The following is a 21,643-nucleotide window of genomic DNA, read 5'->3' as shown; positions in this document are numbered from 1 at the left end:
ATGAATAATAAAGAGAGTGATTATTTATCTCTAAGTGCTTCTGCTAGCAAACTATTAGCATTTCTGGTTTAGAGCTTTAAACATCAGCATTTATGCAAATTAGATGGCTCAAAATTCCACACACCCAATAGCACTGATCAAAAAAATATTTCTGTCTAGAATTTAAGCATTTTGAGGATATAAGGAGAAAATTTTTAGACAAAAATAGTTTAAATAACAAACATTAAACAAGCACTCAGAGTTGATATTTTAACCTTATCTAGATAAAAAGCTTTATTCATATAGGAAAGAAAATAACTTTCTGCAATACTTACAGTTGGTTGAATAAACTCTTAATACTTGAAGACATGGCAATACTAGCCTGTGGTTCTGCAAATTATGCTTCACTAAATTCAATGATATGTTTAGGACACCATTTATTCTTGCTTTCACACCAATCTTCTTGTCTGACATCAGAGAAATACAAGACCAATGACACTGATTTTGAAATTGTTAAAAAAAAAAGAAGTTAAATTACTGAACTCTCTACTGATGTCAACTCTGCTTATCTACTTTCCACCATTCTTTCCTCCCCTCTAATTTACTTCACTTTAATTTTTTTCTTCTCTACCAGTTCTGAGTATGTGGATGCTTACACAACTACAGAAAAAAAATTATTAAGTTTCAATTATAAAACTGTAATTATTAAGCCATAATATCACCTTTTGGACCAATTTTTGCAAGGAGAGTATGAAGAAGCACCATTAGTTCTTCATTTGGTGGAGAGTCTTTGCTGGCAGTCAAAAGCAGCTGTAACAAGATCTGTGTCCCTCCTTTGGTGACTAAGACGCTTGCTCTCCGACCACAACCTAGAAATTAAAACTGAACTGATACATCTAAAGCCAAAGAAAAATTAAATATCTAAGATATAGATATAAGTCTTCAGAAGTTAGTCTTTAGAACATCAGTATTTTATTTATATATGACTGCACTATGCAGGAACATGCAGCAACAAACTATTGTGTAGGATTATTAGAAAAGTAACTTCAGTCTTTAAATTCTTTTAATTCTGCATATGCTTCAGCAATCAACAACAAAAACCAAAATAATGATACTTTATGAAAAAACCCATCAACAATAAAAAGTAACCAGAGAAAACAAACAAAAGATATCTGAAAAAGCAAGCATAAATATAATCATACATTACTTCTTAATGAAAACTTACCAACTGAGACTATCTCAATGAGAATATTCAATATATTTAGAATAGTTTGAGGATCTCTTGTATTCTGCAATAAAAAAAAGATCTGTGTTTAGCATACAGTCTAAAAATGGTTTGGATACTTAAAGATAGGAGGAATTGCCACCACAAAATTAAATAGAACTTTGGATGCACCCACATAGCAACCATCCAACTAGGCAGCCCAAATTAACCACAAAACCAATTAAAACACATTTTGTAATATGATACATCGATTAGAAATGATAGGTGACAAGCAATTTCTTAAAATATCTAAATACAAGGGAGAGAAAGTCAAGAGGAGGTTACTTAAAGGCAGTATCTATTCATAACAAACCAACACAAGTTTTGAAGACTCCATAGGATAACAACATATTTCATAATACAAATATAATAAAAATATATACATTTCATGATGATAAAAAGCAAAACTGCTATGAACCCACAACCAAAAAAATTAAAACATTTTACCTCTAGGGTTGACAGGATAACTTCTATTCCAGTGGAGCCCTTAGAAGTCATCTCCTTCCTGGTTTTTTCTGTCAGAGAAAAAGACCAATACTGGCTTGTAGTAAAAAATATATGTTATCATCTACAAATTGACAAGAAAATTTAATAAATAATAAAACTTATTAAAAATGCATATATGTATATAATAAGATCTAAGTAAAAGATTTAGTCAATTTTAAAACTAATTTTTGTTTTCAATTGTTCAACAATCTTGTGATGGCCTAGAAAAAAAAGTGAAGAAAAATATTAGTAAGAAAGCTGCCTTCCAGATACTTCTACCCTTTACACATATATAACACACAGACATATATACATATGAAGCGAATTTTTACTTAAATTACAGCTATTTGACAACACAAAATGGACTCAGCACTACCAATACTATAGGAGATATATTAAATATGGTCTTAAACAGACGTTTTCAACAATCAGTGACAAAAGCAGATGTATAATCAAGTTCACTAAGTCAAAATTTAAAGTCCAACAAGGGAGATACAAGAAGCACTACTAAAACCACAAAGCTTAGATAATTACCTTGACTCTGGACCAGATGAAGGATCTTTGAGGTAACATGTCTGGCACTGTCTGATTCTCCTAACACAGAGTCTGAATTTATCTTCTCCAGCTGTGACAGCAGGGATATAGTCCGAGAATTGGCAGAAACACTACAAAAAAGATATGATTTTTCCATCTAAATCAGACACAAAAGCTCCTAACAACAGAAACTTGATGCTAGAGTAAAGGGTGTGGCTGATTCACTTCCATATTTTATCTGGATTGGAAAACAGTCTTGATTCTCAGTTCTGGCAAACTTACAGATTTTCCAAAGCCTGTACTGTAACAGACTAATTGTATGTAACAGCATCTCCAAGAGCAACTGCGAACAGGGAAATCAGTTACAGCAAGTAAAATGCAGCTATAGGTACAAATGTTCTTCATCTACGCCATCTAGAGTGACTTATATTTAATAATTTATGTTAAGTGACAGGATACCCTATCAAACCTGCCATTCAAGGAAAAACTGGCTACAAACAGACCAAAAGACAGCTTGTCTCACAGGATGGCATTTCAGAACAGGAAGAAAATAATCTCACTTGTGAAGTGAGCAAACTAGCACACACCAGCTGAATAACAAGAACACCATTTTGAAGGAAAAAACTTAGGAAGGTTTCTAAAATTATCATCCAAGTTTGGATTCATTTTGACTACAAGGGCATTTTGCCCTGCTTTTGTGGGTTTATGCTGGCCACAAGGCAGGCATCCAGCAAAGCCACTCACTCCCCTCTGCAGCTGAACAGAGGAGAGAAAATTTAATAAAGGGTCATGGGTTGAGATAAGGACTGGGAGACATCACTCACCAAATACCATCGGGGGCAAAACAGGCTCAACTTAAGAGATATGAAGGGAATTTATTATTGACAAAATCAGAGCAGGGTAATGAGAAAGTAAAATAACCCTTAAAAACAGCTTCCTGCCACCCGTCCTTCCTTCCAGCTCTGCTCCTACCACAGCAGCACAGGGAGACAGGGAATGGGGTTATGGCCCGTTCATCACCTGGGGCTTCTCCCACTGCTCAGGAAGAGGAGTCATTCCCCTGCTGCACCATGGGGTCCATCCCATGGGAGACAGTTCTCCATGAACTTCTCCAACATGGGTCCATCTCATGAGCAGCAGCTCTCTCTCAGTGACCTGCTGCAATGAGAGTCCCTCCCATGGACACACAGTCCTCCCAAAACTGCTGCAGCCTGGGTCACTCTTTTACAGGGTACTAGTCCTTCAAGGACAAGCTGCTCCATCATGGGGCCTCCCTTGGATTCACAGACTCTTTTGTGCATCTACCTGCTCCAGAGTCTCCTCCACCAGCTGCAGGTGGATCTCTGCATCCCCATGGACCTCCATGGGCTGCAGGGCACAGCTGCCTCGCCATGGTTTGCACCAGGGGCTGCAGCAGAACCTCAGCTCTGGTGCCTGGAGCACCTCCCCCTCCTCTTCCTCCTTCTCCACTGACCCTGGTGTCTGCAGAGTTGATCCTCTCATGTGTTCTCACCCTACTCTTCTCTGGCCACAATTATATCTGCATAATAACTTTTTTCCCTTTCATCTTAAATCTGTTATCACAGCAGTGTTATCACCATTTCTGACTGGCCCAGCCTAGGCCAGTGACACATCTGTATTGGAGCCACCAGGGATTGGCTCTGCTGGACATGGAGGAAACTTCCAGCAGCTTCTCACAGAAACCAGTCCTGTAGCCTCCCCACTGCTATCAAAACCAGCAAACCGAATAGTCCTGCCAACAAAAAATTGCCTTGAAAATGTATTTTAGTGTAAGACACCACTTCAGTCCAAGCATTTATATAGATAAGTAGAAAGAAAGAATTGCTCCAAGTGTTTATTCTAAACAGAGTCAGTATAGAAACTGTTTTATTTGTTCTATACTTTTAGATCATAAAAACTATTCAGAATAGTTTTGAGATTCACATTCCTACATGACAGTAATTTTTAAACAGATGTTTAACATTTCAATTGTAGTCATGCAATTAACTACAGGAAACTATGACTTCTATGCATTAACTAACTTGGCTTTTCATTTACAACATTAGAGTCCCCAAATAATCAACAATAATTCATTTTACACAACATTGCTTTATCTACAATAAAATTAAAATCTACGATACTAGCTTTATGAATAGTCAGTAAGTTTTGTTTATACAGTGAGGAATTATTACTCCTTGATTTATATCTTACATCTGTGTAAAGGTTTCACGCGTACAGTTAACTCTACTAAAATGTTAAAATTATGGGAAAAAGTTAGTTGAGAGCAAAAGTTATACTGCCATGAAGGCAAACTGATGTGAGAGCTGCACAGGAAACTGCTTCCACCACTCTCGCTTTTCCACACAGACATCTAAATGAGAAGCATAGCCAAAAATCAATTTCAGATTATGGATGATACTTACAAGCTAGTAAGAACAAGAATAAGAAATGGTTATATTAATTATAGCTCTTAAATAGGAGTCATTTTATCTTGTGAAGTAAGCCTATCACCTTCTCAGGTACTTGATAGACTTTAAAAAAAAAAATTATTAAAAATTTTAATTATCAAAATTTAATTATTTTTTAATCTAAATTAAATCTGTCTTGGGTGCTAAAACATTAATTACCTTGAGTAAGTGAAGCATAATAACTCCAATCCTTTCTCACCATCTAACACCATGCTGAATAGCATAAAGCCATTATTATTTGCATAAGCTTTGTTTTGCTTATCTCTGCTTCTCTGTTTATCTGCTGAACTTGAAATGCTCCAAAATTGACACAAGATTGTAATGAAATCCACAGGTTCTGTTGCTCCAATACACAAACTGACCAAATTATATAGGATGTTATCTTCACCAGCTCTACAAGCAAAAGAAGTAAGAGTCCAGCCAATCCACATGTAAGGCGATGTGTAAGAGAACTGCTGCTTCAACTGGCGTGTGTGCACATCACTTCCATTGTGGTACACCATTGGTCCCACAATGAAAGTAACGTCGTTTGAAAGATGAAAAAAATCCAAGAAAGCAAAGCTGATGCTCAGGAATAATAAGTAATAATAGTAACAACAAAAATGTAAAAAAAAAAGTCTTTGCAAAGATAGAATTCACCTATAGGTATTAAAATGTCAGAGAAAACCTGATTTTTGACTGCTGCAGCCTGGAAAATTCAAGCAACACTGACATATGGAAGCAATTTACCATGTACAAGAAGCTGGCATCTAACACAATTCCTCCATAGTTAATAAAAGCTTTAAAAGGTTTAGGTAGGGTAAATAATTCTCAGTATGGGGCAGTATAACAACTTAAGTTCTAAGATTTAGAGTTATAATCTCCTCCTGGGGACAGAGTTTCTACCAACAGCAATAACTGCTTATTACAGCAGAGATATCTTTAAAATGGTTTTAGGCTATTCATCTTGTATAAAGTCTTCCAACATAAATACAGCTATCTGCATTTCATGTCTTCAGCATACACAATAAAGCATCCCTAAAAATTAACACCAGCCAACAATGAAATGCAAATAAAGTCTTGATTTCCTCTTAGTTATGGCTGAGATTTCTTCTTAAAACAAGAATTATACTCTTATTTACCAATATTCTACACTAATCTACATAGTGGTTATAAAACTATTTGACAGTTTTCAATGCCTGCACAGTACATCAAAAAGACCACAAGACAGGAACTACAGCAGCAAGACAGACATGTATCAGCAGAGTTGGTAATATTGCTGGGATCACCCATTTGACCTCAGAACAATATGAAAGTACAAGTTGTAATGAGACTCTTTCCTATTTGTAATGTAAACACGTATGTTTTGACCAGTGAACCCTTCAGCAGCCAAATCTAGAAGACAGTTCTCCAAAATGGTGAGGCACCATGGAATTCAGTGTTTTCAATCCCACAACAAGAAACATTCAGAATGGACTTTGTCCTGTCCAAGGAACATTTCCTCTCAAGCTGCCAACATTGCAGAACCTCAGATGAATACCCTGAAGACTGTGCCCAGACTTTTGTGGTCACCAGACAGAGACACAGCAGGAGCTGAAGACTCAGGGGAAAGAGCTGAGACTTTGCTGTTCTTGGACTGTGAAGGCATAAAAGCCCAGGGGTTCCTTTGTTGGTGGTCACTCCTAGGAGGCACCAGTTACGTTGCTGCACCATGAGTAAATGGGTTTGCAGAATGAGACATTTCTAAGGGAAACCTGTGGTCAAACTGGTACAAATGCAAAGCAGACCAGTCTCAAGAATTCTGTCTGGAGTATCCAACATAAATTTGAATCATCACCCATCAAACAAGAAGACTATGGTTTCTACTCAGTCAAAAGCCATTGTCAGAAAAAATGAGATGACTCAGACTGACCTGACACACCATCATGCACCTCTCCAGAGCTCAGTGCCTGAGCTTGTCACTGATGTTGGAGGGGCACAGAAACAATATGAGACTGGTTTTCCCACAAGGTGAGGAACCCTTCTTGCTATTAGGAGTGACTTTTTTCATCCCGTCCATTCTAAAGCCTTCTTATAATAGCATTCTGTCACTGAGGGTTACATAGAGTCTCTGTTATCTTTAATTCCTAAAAACCATGACTAAAGAGCACCAAAAGAAACTTCATAGCACCATAAAAACTATTCTCTTCAGATCTGGATAAACACCAGAGATACTCTTCATGACACATATATGCCAGACCAGTCCCTGATGACCTGCAAAAATGATTCAATAACCAAAGACAATCTCATTCTTTGTATCCCTTCATTTGAAAGGCTTTCTCCCTGAAGTTTAATATTGTCATTTTAGGCACTTCTTACTATAAATGCAACTGTCCTTTATCTCTTCCAGTGACATACCTCTCTAAGCATAGTATCCTGCACATATTTCCATTTCCAAATATTCTTAACCATTTTCTGCATTTTACAAGAGTATTTTGAAATAATTTGGTCCTCCAGCAGTTTTGCAGATCTTTCAAGCTTCAAGTTGTCCATAATTTCAACAACTTCCCTCTCTTACAGATCATTAGTAAAAAAACCAGAATGTTTGCCACCATTAGCTGAAACCAGAAAGAGACAGAGCACATCCAGAAGTAAACTGGGCACCATTTCCTTCTGACAGTCATCAACTACCATTGATCTTGTATCCAGTCAGTGCTCAACCCTGTCCAAAGACAACCAATAATTATTATTCTCTGATAGATTTACACTTTCTTTAAGCATTTTGAAGTGAAGTTTACCAGGCTTAGTTGATCTGGTACAGTTCTTATCTCCACAGGCAGGAAACTCTTTCTTCATTCCACATTCAAATGTTACAGTTCAAAATGCCCCTCACAGTACCACTTTGCCTGGAAGGAAGCACCCCTGTCCTTATGTCAACTGTTACCAAAACTTAGAACATGACATGACTCTAGCTAACCAGGGAGCTTTGTGGATTTCCTCTTTCTCTGGTCAGGAAAGCCACAAGTATATAATAAGGAAGCATGCCCAGAACTGAGGACTTCAGGGCTTCACACTTGAAACAACATCAAGAAGGGGTTCACATTTGAAAGTGAACTTCCTCAACCAGAAGATATTTTCTCAAAGAGAGATTCCTCATTACATGGATACTTCTTTCACTCCCAAAAGATTTAAGCATTTGAACTCTTTTAATGAAGAAGTGGTAAGATTCACAATCCTCCATTACTCATTGTATGCCATTTCCACTATGCAAATGCTAAAACACATCATTGTAGCTTTCTACACGTCTACCCACAATGAGAAAGATAACTCTAAGCCATAGCTGCTCATAAAAATTCAATTGTCTTAGAATGGTTTTTAGCTATTGACCTTGGAAGAAGCCTTACAAAATGTAATAGTCAAATGAGGGATGTCATAGGTTTCTCAATTACACCTACTTCCCCTGAAACTGCTGTTTGCAGTCAGCCAGCACAGAGATGTACAAGGGAGTTCCTTCTTCCCCCACAGTAAACAGATCTGCATTTTAGCATGTTACCATGAGCCTTTAAAACAGGTAGGCTTCTCATGAGTTTGTTCAGATTTTATTCTAACAAAAAAAATTTCAAACTATGGGTTTGGTTTTTTTTTCCTCAACCACTTCCACAGTTATCAAGTAATGGTTAGAGAGCTGATATTTCTGATTAGAGTTCATAGCTATCTCTGTACACAGAGTCACCTTAACTTATTCATGACTTAGGGAACAACTGTTTTGAACTGCAGGGATGGAAACTTTCATTTTGTCTCTAAGTAAAGAAGAATAAACGGCACTTAAGTAGCAACCCTGCAAATATCTAATATTCTTTGTGATAAAATATTTTATGCATTATAATTTTCAAGAATATTCATTGCTGATAGAGAGCTTGCTTTGCTTATCATAATGCCTAAGGGGCTAGTCTACCACAAGAAAAAAATATAAGTTTTTCTGCCATTTCTTTTGATCTACCCCTCACAAAAACAGGAAAAACCAGCCTGATATAAACCCTAACCCAAAGTCAGCAAAAGTAAGGATGATTCTACATAAAAGAATTTGAAGTCAAATTTTAAATAGATCCCAACATACAAACATAATTCACAGTAGAGCATGTTCTTCATGAAAATTCACCTCCTCACATAGAAAATAACTAGTACTTCAGAAAACTAAAACTGAAGCCAGAATTCCCAATCTTGCTGACTTCACTTTTTTTTCAATCTGATTAGATGATTTGATTTAACAAGGTGCCTTAACTTAACAGCCTTCCAGAGAATCTCACACATGTCGCAAATGCTAGCTAAGACATCTAAGTTCACATGAAAATAACAAACACGGCTTTCCAACCTGGCATCTTCTGCATCCCACTTTGGTTCGTCCTAGCTATGTGTTGCAAGATTGTTGCAGGATGACATACATCTTATGACAAATTCATGCCTTCTTATACAGTATTATAAACTTCTTTAATTCCTTCAGTAGAAAAAACTTTTTGTTTACCAATATGTGCATAAAATTATGAAATTAATTAAATTTTCAATTAAATTTAGTATGTATCATTAACTGAAAATTTATATTTAAGAAGTTATTTATTAAATGTGAAGATATTTTGTGTTAATCAGTATTAAATCCCTCAATGTTTCAGCACACCAACGTGCACATCCCAACTAGAGACCCACAATGTGTATTTTATTTATCTTCTTAGTAAGAAGATAAAAGATATTCTTACTAAGTTAAAGATTGTTTTTTTTACAAATCTCAAATACCTTGATGTTAAGATGTGACTGTAGTTTTAAATTTACCTTTTTTCAGATGATGCTTTTGCTTTGTTCATATTGGAAGTATGATTCTTCAAATCACCATCTCTGACAACCTGTAAGACATTAAAAAACTACATATTATTGACATCTTTTGCTCTTTAGAGAAGAAATGCTGACACGACACTGGATGTCCCTTCACTAGAAATGCTGAATTTATTCACAGTGATTGCATTTCTCCACACTGTCACAAGCTCTTCTCCCTTCACACTATTTGATCCAGCTTTCTAAAATAAACTATTGCTTTTTAAGTATGGAGTATGATTCTGCATTATAATTCAGGCCTACCAAGGTTCAAAAAGTCTGATGACAATGAAATAGAGACTTTTCAGTATCAGTCATTTACTAGACATTATTTTCCTGCCAATGACAGAATTTTAACACAAAGTTTTTGCTGAAGCCAGTAAATACATTTCTCAAACTTACTTGACAATATTATGAGATGCCACAACATGCTGATTCCTGACTTGGATTTTGTGTATCTATAGAATAACTAAGGCTAGAGGCACAGTGAGAAACATGGAGTATTTGGTGTTCTTATTTAAGCAAGACCTCAATACATTCCTTGGACAGAAACCATATCATGCCAAGGACTCAATTTTCCTATCCATCTAAGGACATAGTGTCCTCAGGGCACACCGCTTCCTCAAATGGTGCCTCCAAGCAATTAAGGTTGCAGCCTGCAGGACCATTAACTGAGCACCAGTACTTCCATCTGAGACATAATATGAATGACAGACAAATACTCCCACTGTGAAAAAAAAATTGACCTCCAAGAGCTCAGTGGTTAATTTAAAGGTAGAAGACAGAAAGGGGGAAAATGGATGTTCCAAGATATGGGTGCTGCGAATGAGTAAGATAAAGCACTCTTCTCTTGGAAAATGTAGGCAAGAAATTCAGCCAACTACACACTAAGCTGCCCACCACTCCCTCCCCCCCATCCCCTTCTCCTCAAATAAATTTGTAAAACCTCACAAAAATCCTAATTATTCAGCACATAAAAATAAACAGGTTTTTATTACTGGTAAATTCCACTCCACTGCTAAAACCCTAAAGCTGATGAAGTATGAAACAGGCTTATTTCCAGACTTACTGAAAGCAGAATCTGTTCCCAGCAGCCAGGAAGAAAATGCTTAACTTTTCACAAGAATTCCAGCTTGACTCAAGTTAACAGGTGTCTTAGCTTTTTCCAAACACTCTTCAGGTGTACACTGTCTTGAAATCCTTTAAACAAAACAAAAAGGTACAAGAGAAGAGCTATGTCCACCCCATTACTGACAATTTAAGGAATTACAAAGTCTGGATTATTCCAACCAGGTTGCAGGTCTTACTGGGTGGAAATCAGACCCTTGGATTCAAGTAACCAAGAGCTGTTTTGCTTCCAGCAAAAGTAGGACCCGATGTCATGCAGATGATGAACAGTCTGCCAGTGCCAAGAGTGTCTATATATTATTGTGTACTGAACTGCTGTACAAGTGGAGCCAGCTACTGAGCTGAACCATCTTGAACTGCAAGGTCTTAGTTTGTTTGTCTAAATTCACCACAAAGTATGCCAGTAAACATTAAAGTGCTTACTGATGCTCCAGGTCAAGGGGAGAAGTCAAGTAAAGAAGAAAAAGCACAAGAACAAAACAAAAAAAAACCCCAACAAAACTAACAGCTGAGAAGGAGCAAGGAAAAAATGAAGAGAGAAATGCACACAGCAGCAATCCAGAGAGATGTGGTGGGACATCTATGCATACTAAAGAAAAAAAGAATTCTCTTTAACATTTGACTAAATAATGCAAAAAAACCCCTTCCAAATTAATTTAAAACTTTTAATATTATCCTTATTTTAAATAAACACCCAATAGAAAGCTAAAGGCAGTAGGTGAATAAATTTACATATTTTAAACAATGCCACTTGCCTTTCAGTGGTAGCAGAGCAGACGAAAAATTAGCATTAGTTCTGCTTGCAAAGGACCAACAACAGCTGGATGAAAGCACTTCAATTTGGAGGGAAGCAGGGGAGAGCAAGAAGTGATGACTAAGTAGAACTCCAACCCGATAAATGTTGAATTCTCTGCACTCTCCTTTGCCTTTCCACCTTGCCTGTGAAATGTTACCTCATTCATTCTTCTAACCAGACAGGGGAAACAGGCAGTCTTCCCAAGATCAGAAAGCTGCACTGTAATAATTGCTATAACAATGCTATCAACAGCACAAAAAATTAAACAGCCTGCATGAAGTTACATGTAATTTTCACATTTTCCTTTCTCTTCAGAAAAGCACATATTTGCCTCACTCCTAGGTGAATTCCTTGTCACTGAGTCACCTTCTCTGCTAATCCAGATTTTCAATACCCTGAATATTTGATACTCACTGACAAAGTTCACGCAAAAGCAAAGAGGATACCCCCTCCACTATTTACCTTTCATACGAAATTCTGGCATTTGCCAAAATCTAAAATTGAGAATAACATGAAATCCATGGAACTCCTAGTTCTTGGATAAATACTCTAACCACAAAACTAAATGGCAAGGACCACCACAAAGCAGTTTTCTTTTTCTCAAAACAATGGCTTAAGAAATGAACTCGCACTGATCATTCAGACCTCATGCTCAGATGTGTCTATTAGGCATTACTGGGACTGCCTATAGAGGACTTGTATGAACTCCATCCTCCTGAATACTAAGTTGATCTATATATATATATGTACTAGAATAACAGCAAGATGCTCAGCCACTCTAAGGCAGCAATAATTCTGGTCAGATGTCATAACAGGATTCAGAGGAGATTTTCCTGACACAAGTGCTGGGGGTCCCAGTGTAGCAAGGATGTGGACTTGCTGAAGCGAGTCCAGAAGGGGACAATAAAAACGACTGGAGGGATGGAACAATTCTTCTATAGAAAGAAAGGCTGAAAGAGTTGGGACTCTTCACCCTAGAGATAAGAGAGCTCTGGGGAAACCTTAGAGCAGCCTTCCAGCACCAAGAAAGAGCCTACCAGGAAGCTGGACAGGGACTTTTTTCAAGGGCGTGGAGTGATATGTCAAGAGGCAATACAATTGCTTTGAACTGGAAGGAGGAAGGTTTAGGTTAGACACTAGGAAGAAAAAACACATAGTCACCATTACAACAGTTTAGTCCTGAGCATTTCTGTTATTTTAATAACATCATACTCAAAAGAAATTGTCATAAAATAAACACACAATAATGTCACATCTGAGGCTCAAAATTTTTATTTTAACCTCTACTTTCATGTTAAGTTTTTCTTTCTCATTTCTCATACTACCTCTCAAAACCATGGAAAGTTTTCATGCTGAAATCCTGCTATTGAAACTTTCTCTTACAGGAAACATGGATAATCTCTCTGTTGCTGAAGGACTTTCTCAGTTTACATAAACAGAATTCACGTATTCAATTGACCAAGATACTTTAATGCAGAAGAACATGCCTGCCCTGGAAAGATAAATGTGATTTTAATAAAATTTAAAGTACCTTTGCATTTTATTTACTTAAAAAACTCTCACCCCTCAAGAAACCAGCAAGACCAAACTACCACACACAAGAAAACCACCAAATAATTTTAAAAAAACCCAACCACAAAATCCCAACAACAATAAAAAACTCCACAACCAGAAAATAGACTACTTCAAAGAGCCAGAGATGTCTGAAATTTTCCATGGCTAATACTAGGATCTTCCTGCAAAGTGCTTTGTAATTACATTCCAAAAAACACTCCAAGGGAAACCCGAAAAATCAACACCAAGTATGGATACACAAAGTTTATCAATACTTCTGAATCTGCTCTACTTGCACTATATTCTATTAAGTTTTTATTTTCCAGAAACGTCTGTTCTTAATAAATATTATATAGAAATGTATATTTTTTGAGTCTGTTAAGCATATATTAAAACATGATATCTTATTATCATAAACCCAGGAGTTGCTAAAACCACATATCAAATTACACTTTTCAAGAGAAAAACCAAAATTTAAGGGTTTTTTGGTCTGTCTACCACAATAGCTCTGCAAAACCTGTAAGATTGTTCATCTATACATATATATATTTCCATGTTTTACTTCGTATCCAAAGCTTGGTGCAACCCAAAATATTTTCAAAGCTAAAGCTCAGACTTCACTTTTGATCATCATGAAGCTATTGATGATTTGAAAGGTGAAAAAAAGTAACAAGTCTGCAGCAACTAAGTCATTATGCTGATGTGTACTTATCAGATAGTGCAAGTAAGTAGCTGAACAAAATCTTTGGTAAATGCTACTGTACAAAAAAAGGCAAACTAGTACACAAAAAAAAAAAGGAGTACAAAATCTCAGGTGACAGAACAGTGTCAAAATGCAATGCATTAAAAATTAAATAGAAAAACTATAGGTATGAACTGAGAAAACATGTAGTTATTTAAAAGGTCACAAATGCTAGGCAGAAGAGAACCTATACTGAAACCCTGAAGCTGGTTATATTCTGGGGTTCCAAAAGCACTTCTACCTCTCACAGAAGTACATGTGAGTTCCCCAAGTCCAGTGCAGATTAAATCACAAGCAAATGCACTTTTCATATTATCTCATTTAATGTATACCAAAGTCTCAGAAGCTATTTGTGGGTCGAAATATTCTTTTTCAAAGTACTTATAAGTTTGTTTGTTTAAAGTACTTATGGTTCTGTTTGTATAAACAGAACCATATAAAAAGATTTCTGCATTCTTTGTGCTCTAGGCAATCTTAATTCCAAAATACCACTTGTGTTTACATTTTTAAACATTGAAGTAAATTGTTTGCAAGAACAGACTATTTACCTAAGTGAATTCACACTAGTAGGAATATACTCTTTGTTAAAAATTTAGGATAACCAGCAATACATGGCAGCAAGAGTCATGGTCTCTGTAGCAACAGGAACCTACCCAAAAAGCTTGTAGAGAGCAGGTAAACACCATGATAACCAGCATTCTAAATATGGCAAAATCACACAAATATCACACCATACAGAAATGAGCAGTATGTTACCTAGCATTACACTAAAGAATTATTCACTAGGACAGCAGTATAGTCTTCCTTTGACGGCAGTAAGAAATGGCCACTGCTATTAACACAGTGGTGCTGTCTCCCCCATCTCATCCTCTTGCACCATAAGGAGGACTGAGCATTTGCAAAAGTCCCACCAATTGTACCTTAAGTAGCTCCTTTCTCAATTTAATCCTTTACTCTTTCATACCTAACACATGGTTTTCAAGTTCAGTGTCTCAAATGACAACTTACACAACTATCTTTTTGAAAAAATGGTTAGTTGTGGGTTGTTTTTTGGTTTTTTTTTCCCCAAGAATGCAGTTCACTTTTAATGTCATACAAGCTAGCAAAGGTACTGCATGTGAACCATTTCCTTAATAAAAATGTAATACTTAATGTTAGGTAAAAAATCTCACAAGCAATTTGAAGATGGCAGAGTTATTTGTACAAACTGCTTTATATTCTAAAAGTTCAATGCACACAACAATCCATAAAAACTGTGGTTACCTATAAACCATACTAAAAATCTGGGGAAATCCTTCAAGCTTCACAATTAAGTTTCAAGTTGGCAAACACTACATTGCACTCAATCACAATCCAGTAAACAGAATCATTTATAAAAAGAATAATAACTAATGTGGTACTGAGAATCTGTTTCCTGAAGCTGACTATTCCTAGCCCAGTTCCTGAACCTTTACAAGCACTGGAAAAAAAAAAAAAAACAGAGACTCCCCCTGCATGCCGAACCTTAAGCTGTGTTTGGTAGGAATTGAAGTCCTAGTCAATAGCCCAGAGAGAGTCAATTATCAGGACCAATTGTTTTTTTAATTGAACTGTAAAATAGGATAGAATGGCACTGAGAACACACTGAACAGCTATCTCTTCCTAAGATTTAATATATAGCAGTACAAAAGTTTTATTGCCATCAAAGTATTATAATATACCTAAAAGTACCTTAGAAGTGTTTCTTCCATGAGAAAAGGTTTGTTCAAGATAGTAGAAAAACTATTTCTTCCAGATATAATTTTAAGACTTTATGTGGAAATGGCAGAAAATAAACCTTTACCTAATGGCTACCCAAGTCCTCTAAGCAGAAAAAGAAATGAAGTTTTTGGTGGAAGAGAGCCTAACTTGTAAATCTAAAACAAAATGAAAAGGCTAACAACCTTTACTTATCAAAGAAAAAAATACTTCTGAAAATCAGTTACTGTCTTTCCCTTATGCCATTTACTATGAATATTTATAGGAGGGAATAAAAAAAATCAGCTCATTAGCTTACCCACTGCTGCATTATAGCAAAGTGCCGACTTTTTGACATGACTAGATAAACCGCAGCATATAATCAGACATTCAAAATGACGTACATAAAACTTCACAGACAACTGAAGCACCAAAGTCCTTTACAGCAAGCTGCAAGCTACGTCATGCAGCCATTAGCACCAGTCCACTTGACTGCAAAAACAAAGTCTGACAAAAGTAGCCAAAAACGCTAAGCAAGCAAGCAAGAAAAGCATTTGCTGGAAAAGGAGAAGAATAAAACACCAGTACTTTATTTCTTGCCTGGAAAGAAGCTCCTAGAAAGTTACTAGCATTGCAGGCATAGGGTTACTTCAAGATATGACAAACTTGCTGTCATCAGAGTCACATAGTATCACATTCAAAGCTTTCGTGATTTAAGCTGACAGAAATACTGCAAAAGTCAGCTACTTCTTGTCCAGCTGGCATAACCCTTTCATCAGGTAGAAGGTGAATGGCACAGGGAGGGAAGAGGAAGCAATAAAAATAGCCAGAAGGAAAAGGACAACCACAGCAGAAACTAGGTATTTCCCTACACCAAGAACTGAACAAGAACTGGAAACGTAGGAACTTTTGCCAGCTCTTGGAAAAGCTTAATACAGTGGTATATGTCAGAGGTGTTTTCTAGCACCTAACCCAGTGATTGCTCCTTTGGGTTATGCTGCCTTGATGGTTACGGTCAGTCTGTAAAAAAATCAACTCAAAGATCTAAACTTCCTAGTTCACTAACTTAATAAAGCAAACCTGCTATCCTGATTTTAATCCATATTAAAAAAAAAATAAAAAAAATCCATGGCTCCATGTTGCAGATTTATCTACTCAAACACTTTTGATTTATCTACCTCAAACCCTTCAAACCTCACTGGTGAGCAGAAACACAATCATAACAACCCATAATACTCCCAGCAACTGTTCTCCCTTTCAAAATCTTGATTTGTACCATTTAGCTTATGAATTACACTTGGAACAATTAAAACAGTATTACCTATCTCCAGTGTGCAACCCCTGGGCATCCTGTTTCTCAGTAATTTTAAGTTTTATAAAGGATGTAGTGGAAGTTTTCATATGCCTTGTAATATACTAAATGTTTTAGGGTGACATTTTCAGGACTGTTGCCTCTGCAGCTGTTGCAAACGAAAGGAAGGATGTTTGGGTGCTCCCTCCACTCTGCTACTTCCAGTCTTTCTATGGTGACTGCATTTCCAAATGGAAGCCATGCTGAATCATCCATGTATCCAGGACACATACTGGATAGTTCATAATCTTCTTGATGCTTAGCACAGGATATTGGACAGTTAAGCTGTGGATAGTGGCAGGGCCTGAAAACATACCCAGAGATACACTGCTGTTATAAATCTCTGCTAAGCACTCACACAAGCAGCTGCCTTGTTCAGCACTCTCACACTCACTCCAGGAAACCTTCCCCTCTAAGTTCTTTAAGGAGTTTCAACACTTCAATTACTGCAGTTACACTCCAGAGCCAGGGCGACTTGATTAGCACTCAGTGCTTTTGAACATTAGCAATTCGTATCAAGGGAGCAATCTCCTAAGAGCAAGTAGCTCACAGATAGTGGAATTCAAGGAGAGGTTTCAAATAACATACCCCGAGCCAAAAAAACAGGTGATCCCCAACTGTGTCTAGCAGAGTATCACCATGAATTTTAAAGACTGCAAAGTTTCTAATCATGTGACACACTGCTGACAAGCTGTTGAGTGAAAAGCTGAATGTCTTTCCTAAACTAAAACCTGAATGCAAGGTGAAATAGCAAACCCCTTCTGTAAGCTAAAAGGACTTCAGAGAGCCCTTCACCTTTTTCTCTTTACATGTAGCTTCTTACATGTAATTTCAGGGAAGTTGCTCCTAGCAGCAGTAAGATAACTAATACAAATCTTCTGCCAAGACAACTGAATGTTTTTCAAGCTCAAAACCTTAATTTTGGAAAATAATCTGTGAAGTTCTTCAACATGAAAACTAAAATATGAGCACTGCCACCTCCAACACCTAAACTGAAAGTTAAGCCTGAGACCAAGTATCGCTTCACAGAAACATATATCAGGTGTCACTTCACACACCACGACTACTCCTTGGTTTAAGATCATTTCCACCTTTTTTGAAAAAAAATACAGACAGAATCCTTTTTTTAAATGAAACTTTTTTTTTTAAAAAAAAGATATTTTGCTTAATTTATACTAGCATAAAAAAATCACAGTAATGAACTGAAACATCAGAAACTACCTGTTAAAATTATCTTGACATTAAATAGGAAAGTCTTCAGGAAGGGAGATAATTTTTTCACTCCCCAGTCCAAGACATTAAAAGATATTCCAACACAGACTTGCACTCACAACACACAGCATGAGGTATAATTTCCAGAAAAACTCTTTGGTCAAAAGTATAATTTCAATGAGGGATTAACCAAAAGGTGGGGCTATTCCATCAGCAACATCCAGTCACTCAGGGTTACACAAAATACACACTGAAAGCTACCTGCAAAACAGCCTTTTCATGAAATATAACCTATAAAGGCAGTGCAGACAAGTATTTATTTAAAGAAACATCATTCATGGGAATGCACTCATTGGAGAGCTAATTTCCTAATGCTGGAAAAACTAATCCACAAAAAACAACATTCACACCACAAGGCTATACAGAAGTTTCACGGTGATTTTATACGATACAGGTACAAAGGAATTCACTTTCCACTATACACACTAGTGACAGATTATTGCTCTAAATAGCCATAACAGTTCGTCCAGCTAAGGATTTCTAAACATCTCACACAAAGCCTGGTGCTTGAAAGCAGTTTACACAGAAGAAAAACACCACCCCACCCTGATGTGCAACCTATTTCTCAAACCTCTGTCGAGCATTTGAACCGGTACCTACAAAGAAACACTTGCTGTGCTAGATTTCCACCACTGCAAAAAGAAAACAAAAGAAAAAAAGAAAAAAAAAAAAAAGAAAAAAAAAAGCAGGAAAAGGAAAAAAAGAAGAAGAAAAGGAAAAACCAAACCCCAAAGGTTAACAAACTCCTACCCACTGAGCGTGAAGTCAGACAGACGTTGGGCAGGCAAAGTCGCACGGCACATGAGGCAAATGTTGTTATCCCAACCGCCCTATTTTCCACCCACTGCCCATGCTGCGTTACTCCTCTGGCGCGGCAGCGGGGGCACAGCCGCAGCGCTCGAGGGCCGGCAGGGCCAGGCTCACGGCAGCCCCGGCTGGTGCAGGGCCGCCCGGCGGAGCGGGAGGCGCGCACGGGCCGGCTGTGCACCGCACGGAGCGCGGGGACAAGAGCGTCCCGCGCCCGGCGCGGGGCTCCGTGCCATCGGCGGCTCCACCCCGTGCCGCGGGCAGACCCAACCGCCAGGCCCGGAAACCAGCACCGCTCCTACCGTAGGGCCTGCGACCATCTCCGCGGGCGAGAGCGCGCAGGGCGCGGCTTCGGCAGAGACCTGCCGTGCCCGAGCGGCCCCGCACGCATCCACCGGTGCCCGCAGGGACGCGCCCGGCCGCCCCGCAGAGCCCGGCACAGAGGAGCCCCGCCTCGCCCCGCCCCAGTCCCGATCCCAATCCCGGTCTCGGCTGCGGCCCTGCCCCCGCCGCGGCCCGCTCCGCCCTGCCCAAGGCGATGCGGGCTCTCCGGGCTTCACCTTCGCGCCGGCGGCCACTCACCCCGCGGCACATAGGCGGGAGCGCCGGGCGGCGGCGGCGGCTCCGTGCTGCGCCCCCGCCGTGCTCATGCGGCGGCGGCGGCGGCGGCGGCAGGACCTGCCCGCACCGCAGCGCGTCACCGGCCCCGCCGCGCCCCGCCCGCGCGCAAGCGCCGCCGCGGGCAGCGCCGTGCCCGGCCCGTCCGGACCGCACGGGTGGAGCAGCACCGCACGAGTGTGCGGTGTGAATCTCCCTGGCTGGCCGCCCCCGCACCAGCCACCCGCGCCTGAACTGTCCGTACTTCTGTGAGATACGCGAGTATCTAATGGGAGGCGGGGGTAGCAAGAGCATAGAAGCAGGCTTTTCTCGGTGGTTCGGGAGCAGTACGAAAAGAGGCAATGGGCACAAACTGATGCGCAGGAAGTTCCACCCTGAACACGAGGAAGAACTTCTTTGCTGTGAGGGTGACCGAGCAGTGGCACAGATTGTCCAGAGAGGTTGTGGAGTCTCCCTCACTGGGGGTACTAAAGAACCCTCTGAACACCATCCTGTGCCGTGTGGTCTAGGATGACCCGGCTCGAGCAGGGAGGTTGGACCAGATAACCCACTGTTATCTGGTCCAACCTGACCGATTCTGAGATTCTGCAATACCTTCGTGGGGCGTTCCCCCCAGCCCAACCTTTATACACAGTTTGTTGTGGCAGGTAAGTACCTGAACTCAAAGAATGCTACTGCCCAGGGCACTGAGGTGCCACAGAAGCAAGTAAGAAAATTCATATTGATTCATTAGTCAAAGACTTTGTATGCCTCCCCCCCCCTCCCCCCCGCCCCGAAAATCTTTGGAAAAGTAGTACCTCATATGCTTCACAAAACATTTTATGGCAAATTAACCTCCTTGTGCCTAGCACCTGGTTTTGAACCGTGCATTAGTATCGCTGATGACTTCTAGAAGGGGGTAATTTAATCTCTCTGACACTTGTTAAACTGGAACAACCAGGTATTTCCTTCTCATTAAGTTCCTCAAATGAAGAAACTGCTAAGAATCTGTGGCCAAATCTTTATACTGAGTTTACAGATCTGACATGGGAAAAGAAACCCTTTAATAAAAGACTGGCAAACTGAAATCAAGTTCAAATCTCACACCCATTATAAAGGCACAATCCCTACTAGAACGATGCCAAGTTAATTTCCCAGTAACATTGTGTATCCATGGAGTTACCCATTCTAATTCTTGTTCAGTAAAAAGCAGATTCTGGATCCTTTAAATCTATACTTTTATTCATCTTCCCTTTCAAAGTATAGATACCTGGCTACAGCTCTTGCAACTCCTGTCCTACACACATCATTCAATCTACTCACAAAGGCAAAAGTAAAGATAGCCATGACTTTTCTACTGTCTAGGAAGTAGCTGTGCATTTGTGTGACAGTTTGCAACTCTTCAATAGGGCTGATTCACCTGAAGGGTGGTTTATAGTTACTGTTTGTTAGTCCTTTAACTTGGGTTACAGTGTTAGAAAAGTGAATTCTGCTTATCATCCATGCAATGGTACACAGATGATCTGCACAGCACACATACAAATCCATACCTTATGGACACAGAACAAAGCTGCTTTACTGGCAAGGCAGCAGACACCAATGCAAGTGAGGAGCAATGAACTAATTTTGTTGAGGTGTGACAGATGGGAGATCCTGGTCCTCCTACCTCCTATTTATGCATAACTGCTTATATACATTTTAAGTCCTCATCCCACCATATTAACAAAAATGGATATCAGATGTCCATTTATTCAGTTATGCACATGGTCTTTCTCCAGCAAATAATTGAACATTAATTACGCTTCTAGAACTTGTAAACCCAGGAGCTATAATCACAAAACATACATGTATTGGAAAGGACCTTTCTCCCTCTCTTACAAGCTTCTCCAGGTATCTACCATGAACAAAAAGAGGAGGTTATCAGAATGCAGAACTTTGCCAGTGCACTGGCAAGGGGTAGGAACAGTGTCACTTGTTCCCTAACACTGGTCACACTGGGAAATGGGTAAGAGAATATGCAATGCAGAATACAGTACAGCTACAAGTTGTCTGTGAATTCTATTAATGGAATAATTTTAAATGCATAGCTCTGTCTAAAGCAAAGCAGAAGACATGGAAGTACTTGAGT

General features: G+C 38.9%; 1 protein-coding gene across 3 annotated transcripts in view; it reads right to left on the bottom strand.

The window, feature by feature from the left end:
* AGTPBP1 (ATP/GTP binding carboxypeptidase 1) overlaps positions 1 to 19,636 on the bottom strand; it is a 66,156-nt gene extending 46,520 nt beyond the window's left edge. For 2 of the 3 annotated variants that reach the window (XR_011678885.1, XM_071424839.1), the window contains exons 1-8: positions 19,479 to 19,636; positions 10,622 to 10,752; positions 9,514 to 9,584; positions 2,264 to 2,394; positions 1,691 to 1,758; positions 1,205 to 1,268; positions 702 to 848; positions 315 to 446 (exon numbers count right to left, since the gene is read on the bottom strand). Coding sequence is in view for 2 of the 3 variants with exons in the window: in XM_071424839.1 (XP_071280940.1) it covers positions 315 to 446; positions 702 to 848; positions 1,205 to 1,268; positions 1,691 to 1,758; positions 2,264 to 2,394; positions 9,514 to 9,545 (574 nt within the window). In the remaining variant the exon portion in view is untranslated. The remainder of the gene's footprint in view (positions 1 to 314; positions 447 to 701; positions 849 to 1,204; positions 1,269 to 1,690; positions 1,759 to 2,263; positions 2,395 to 9,513; positions 9,585 to 10,621; positions 10,753 to 19,478) is intronic. The other variant, XM_071424838.1, reaches the window with a different exon arrangement.
* Between the last annotated feature and the right edge of the window lie 2,007 nt (positions 19,637 to 21,643).

The sequence above is a fragment of the Agelaius tricolor genome, unplaced genomic scaffold (assembly GCF_023055355.1).
Source record: "Agelaius tricolor isolate 1412-34295 unplaced genomic scaffold, bAgeTri1.0.p SCAF_4, whole genome shotgun sequence".
NCBI lineage: Eukaryota > Metazoa > Chordata > Aves > Passeriformes > Icteridae > Agelaius > Agelaius tricolor.
This window is presented reverse-complemented; position numbering and strand designations above follow the sequence as displayed.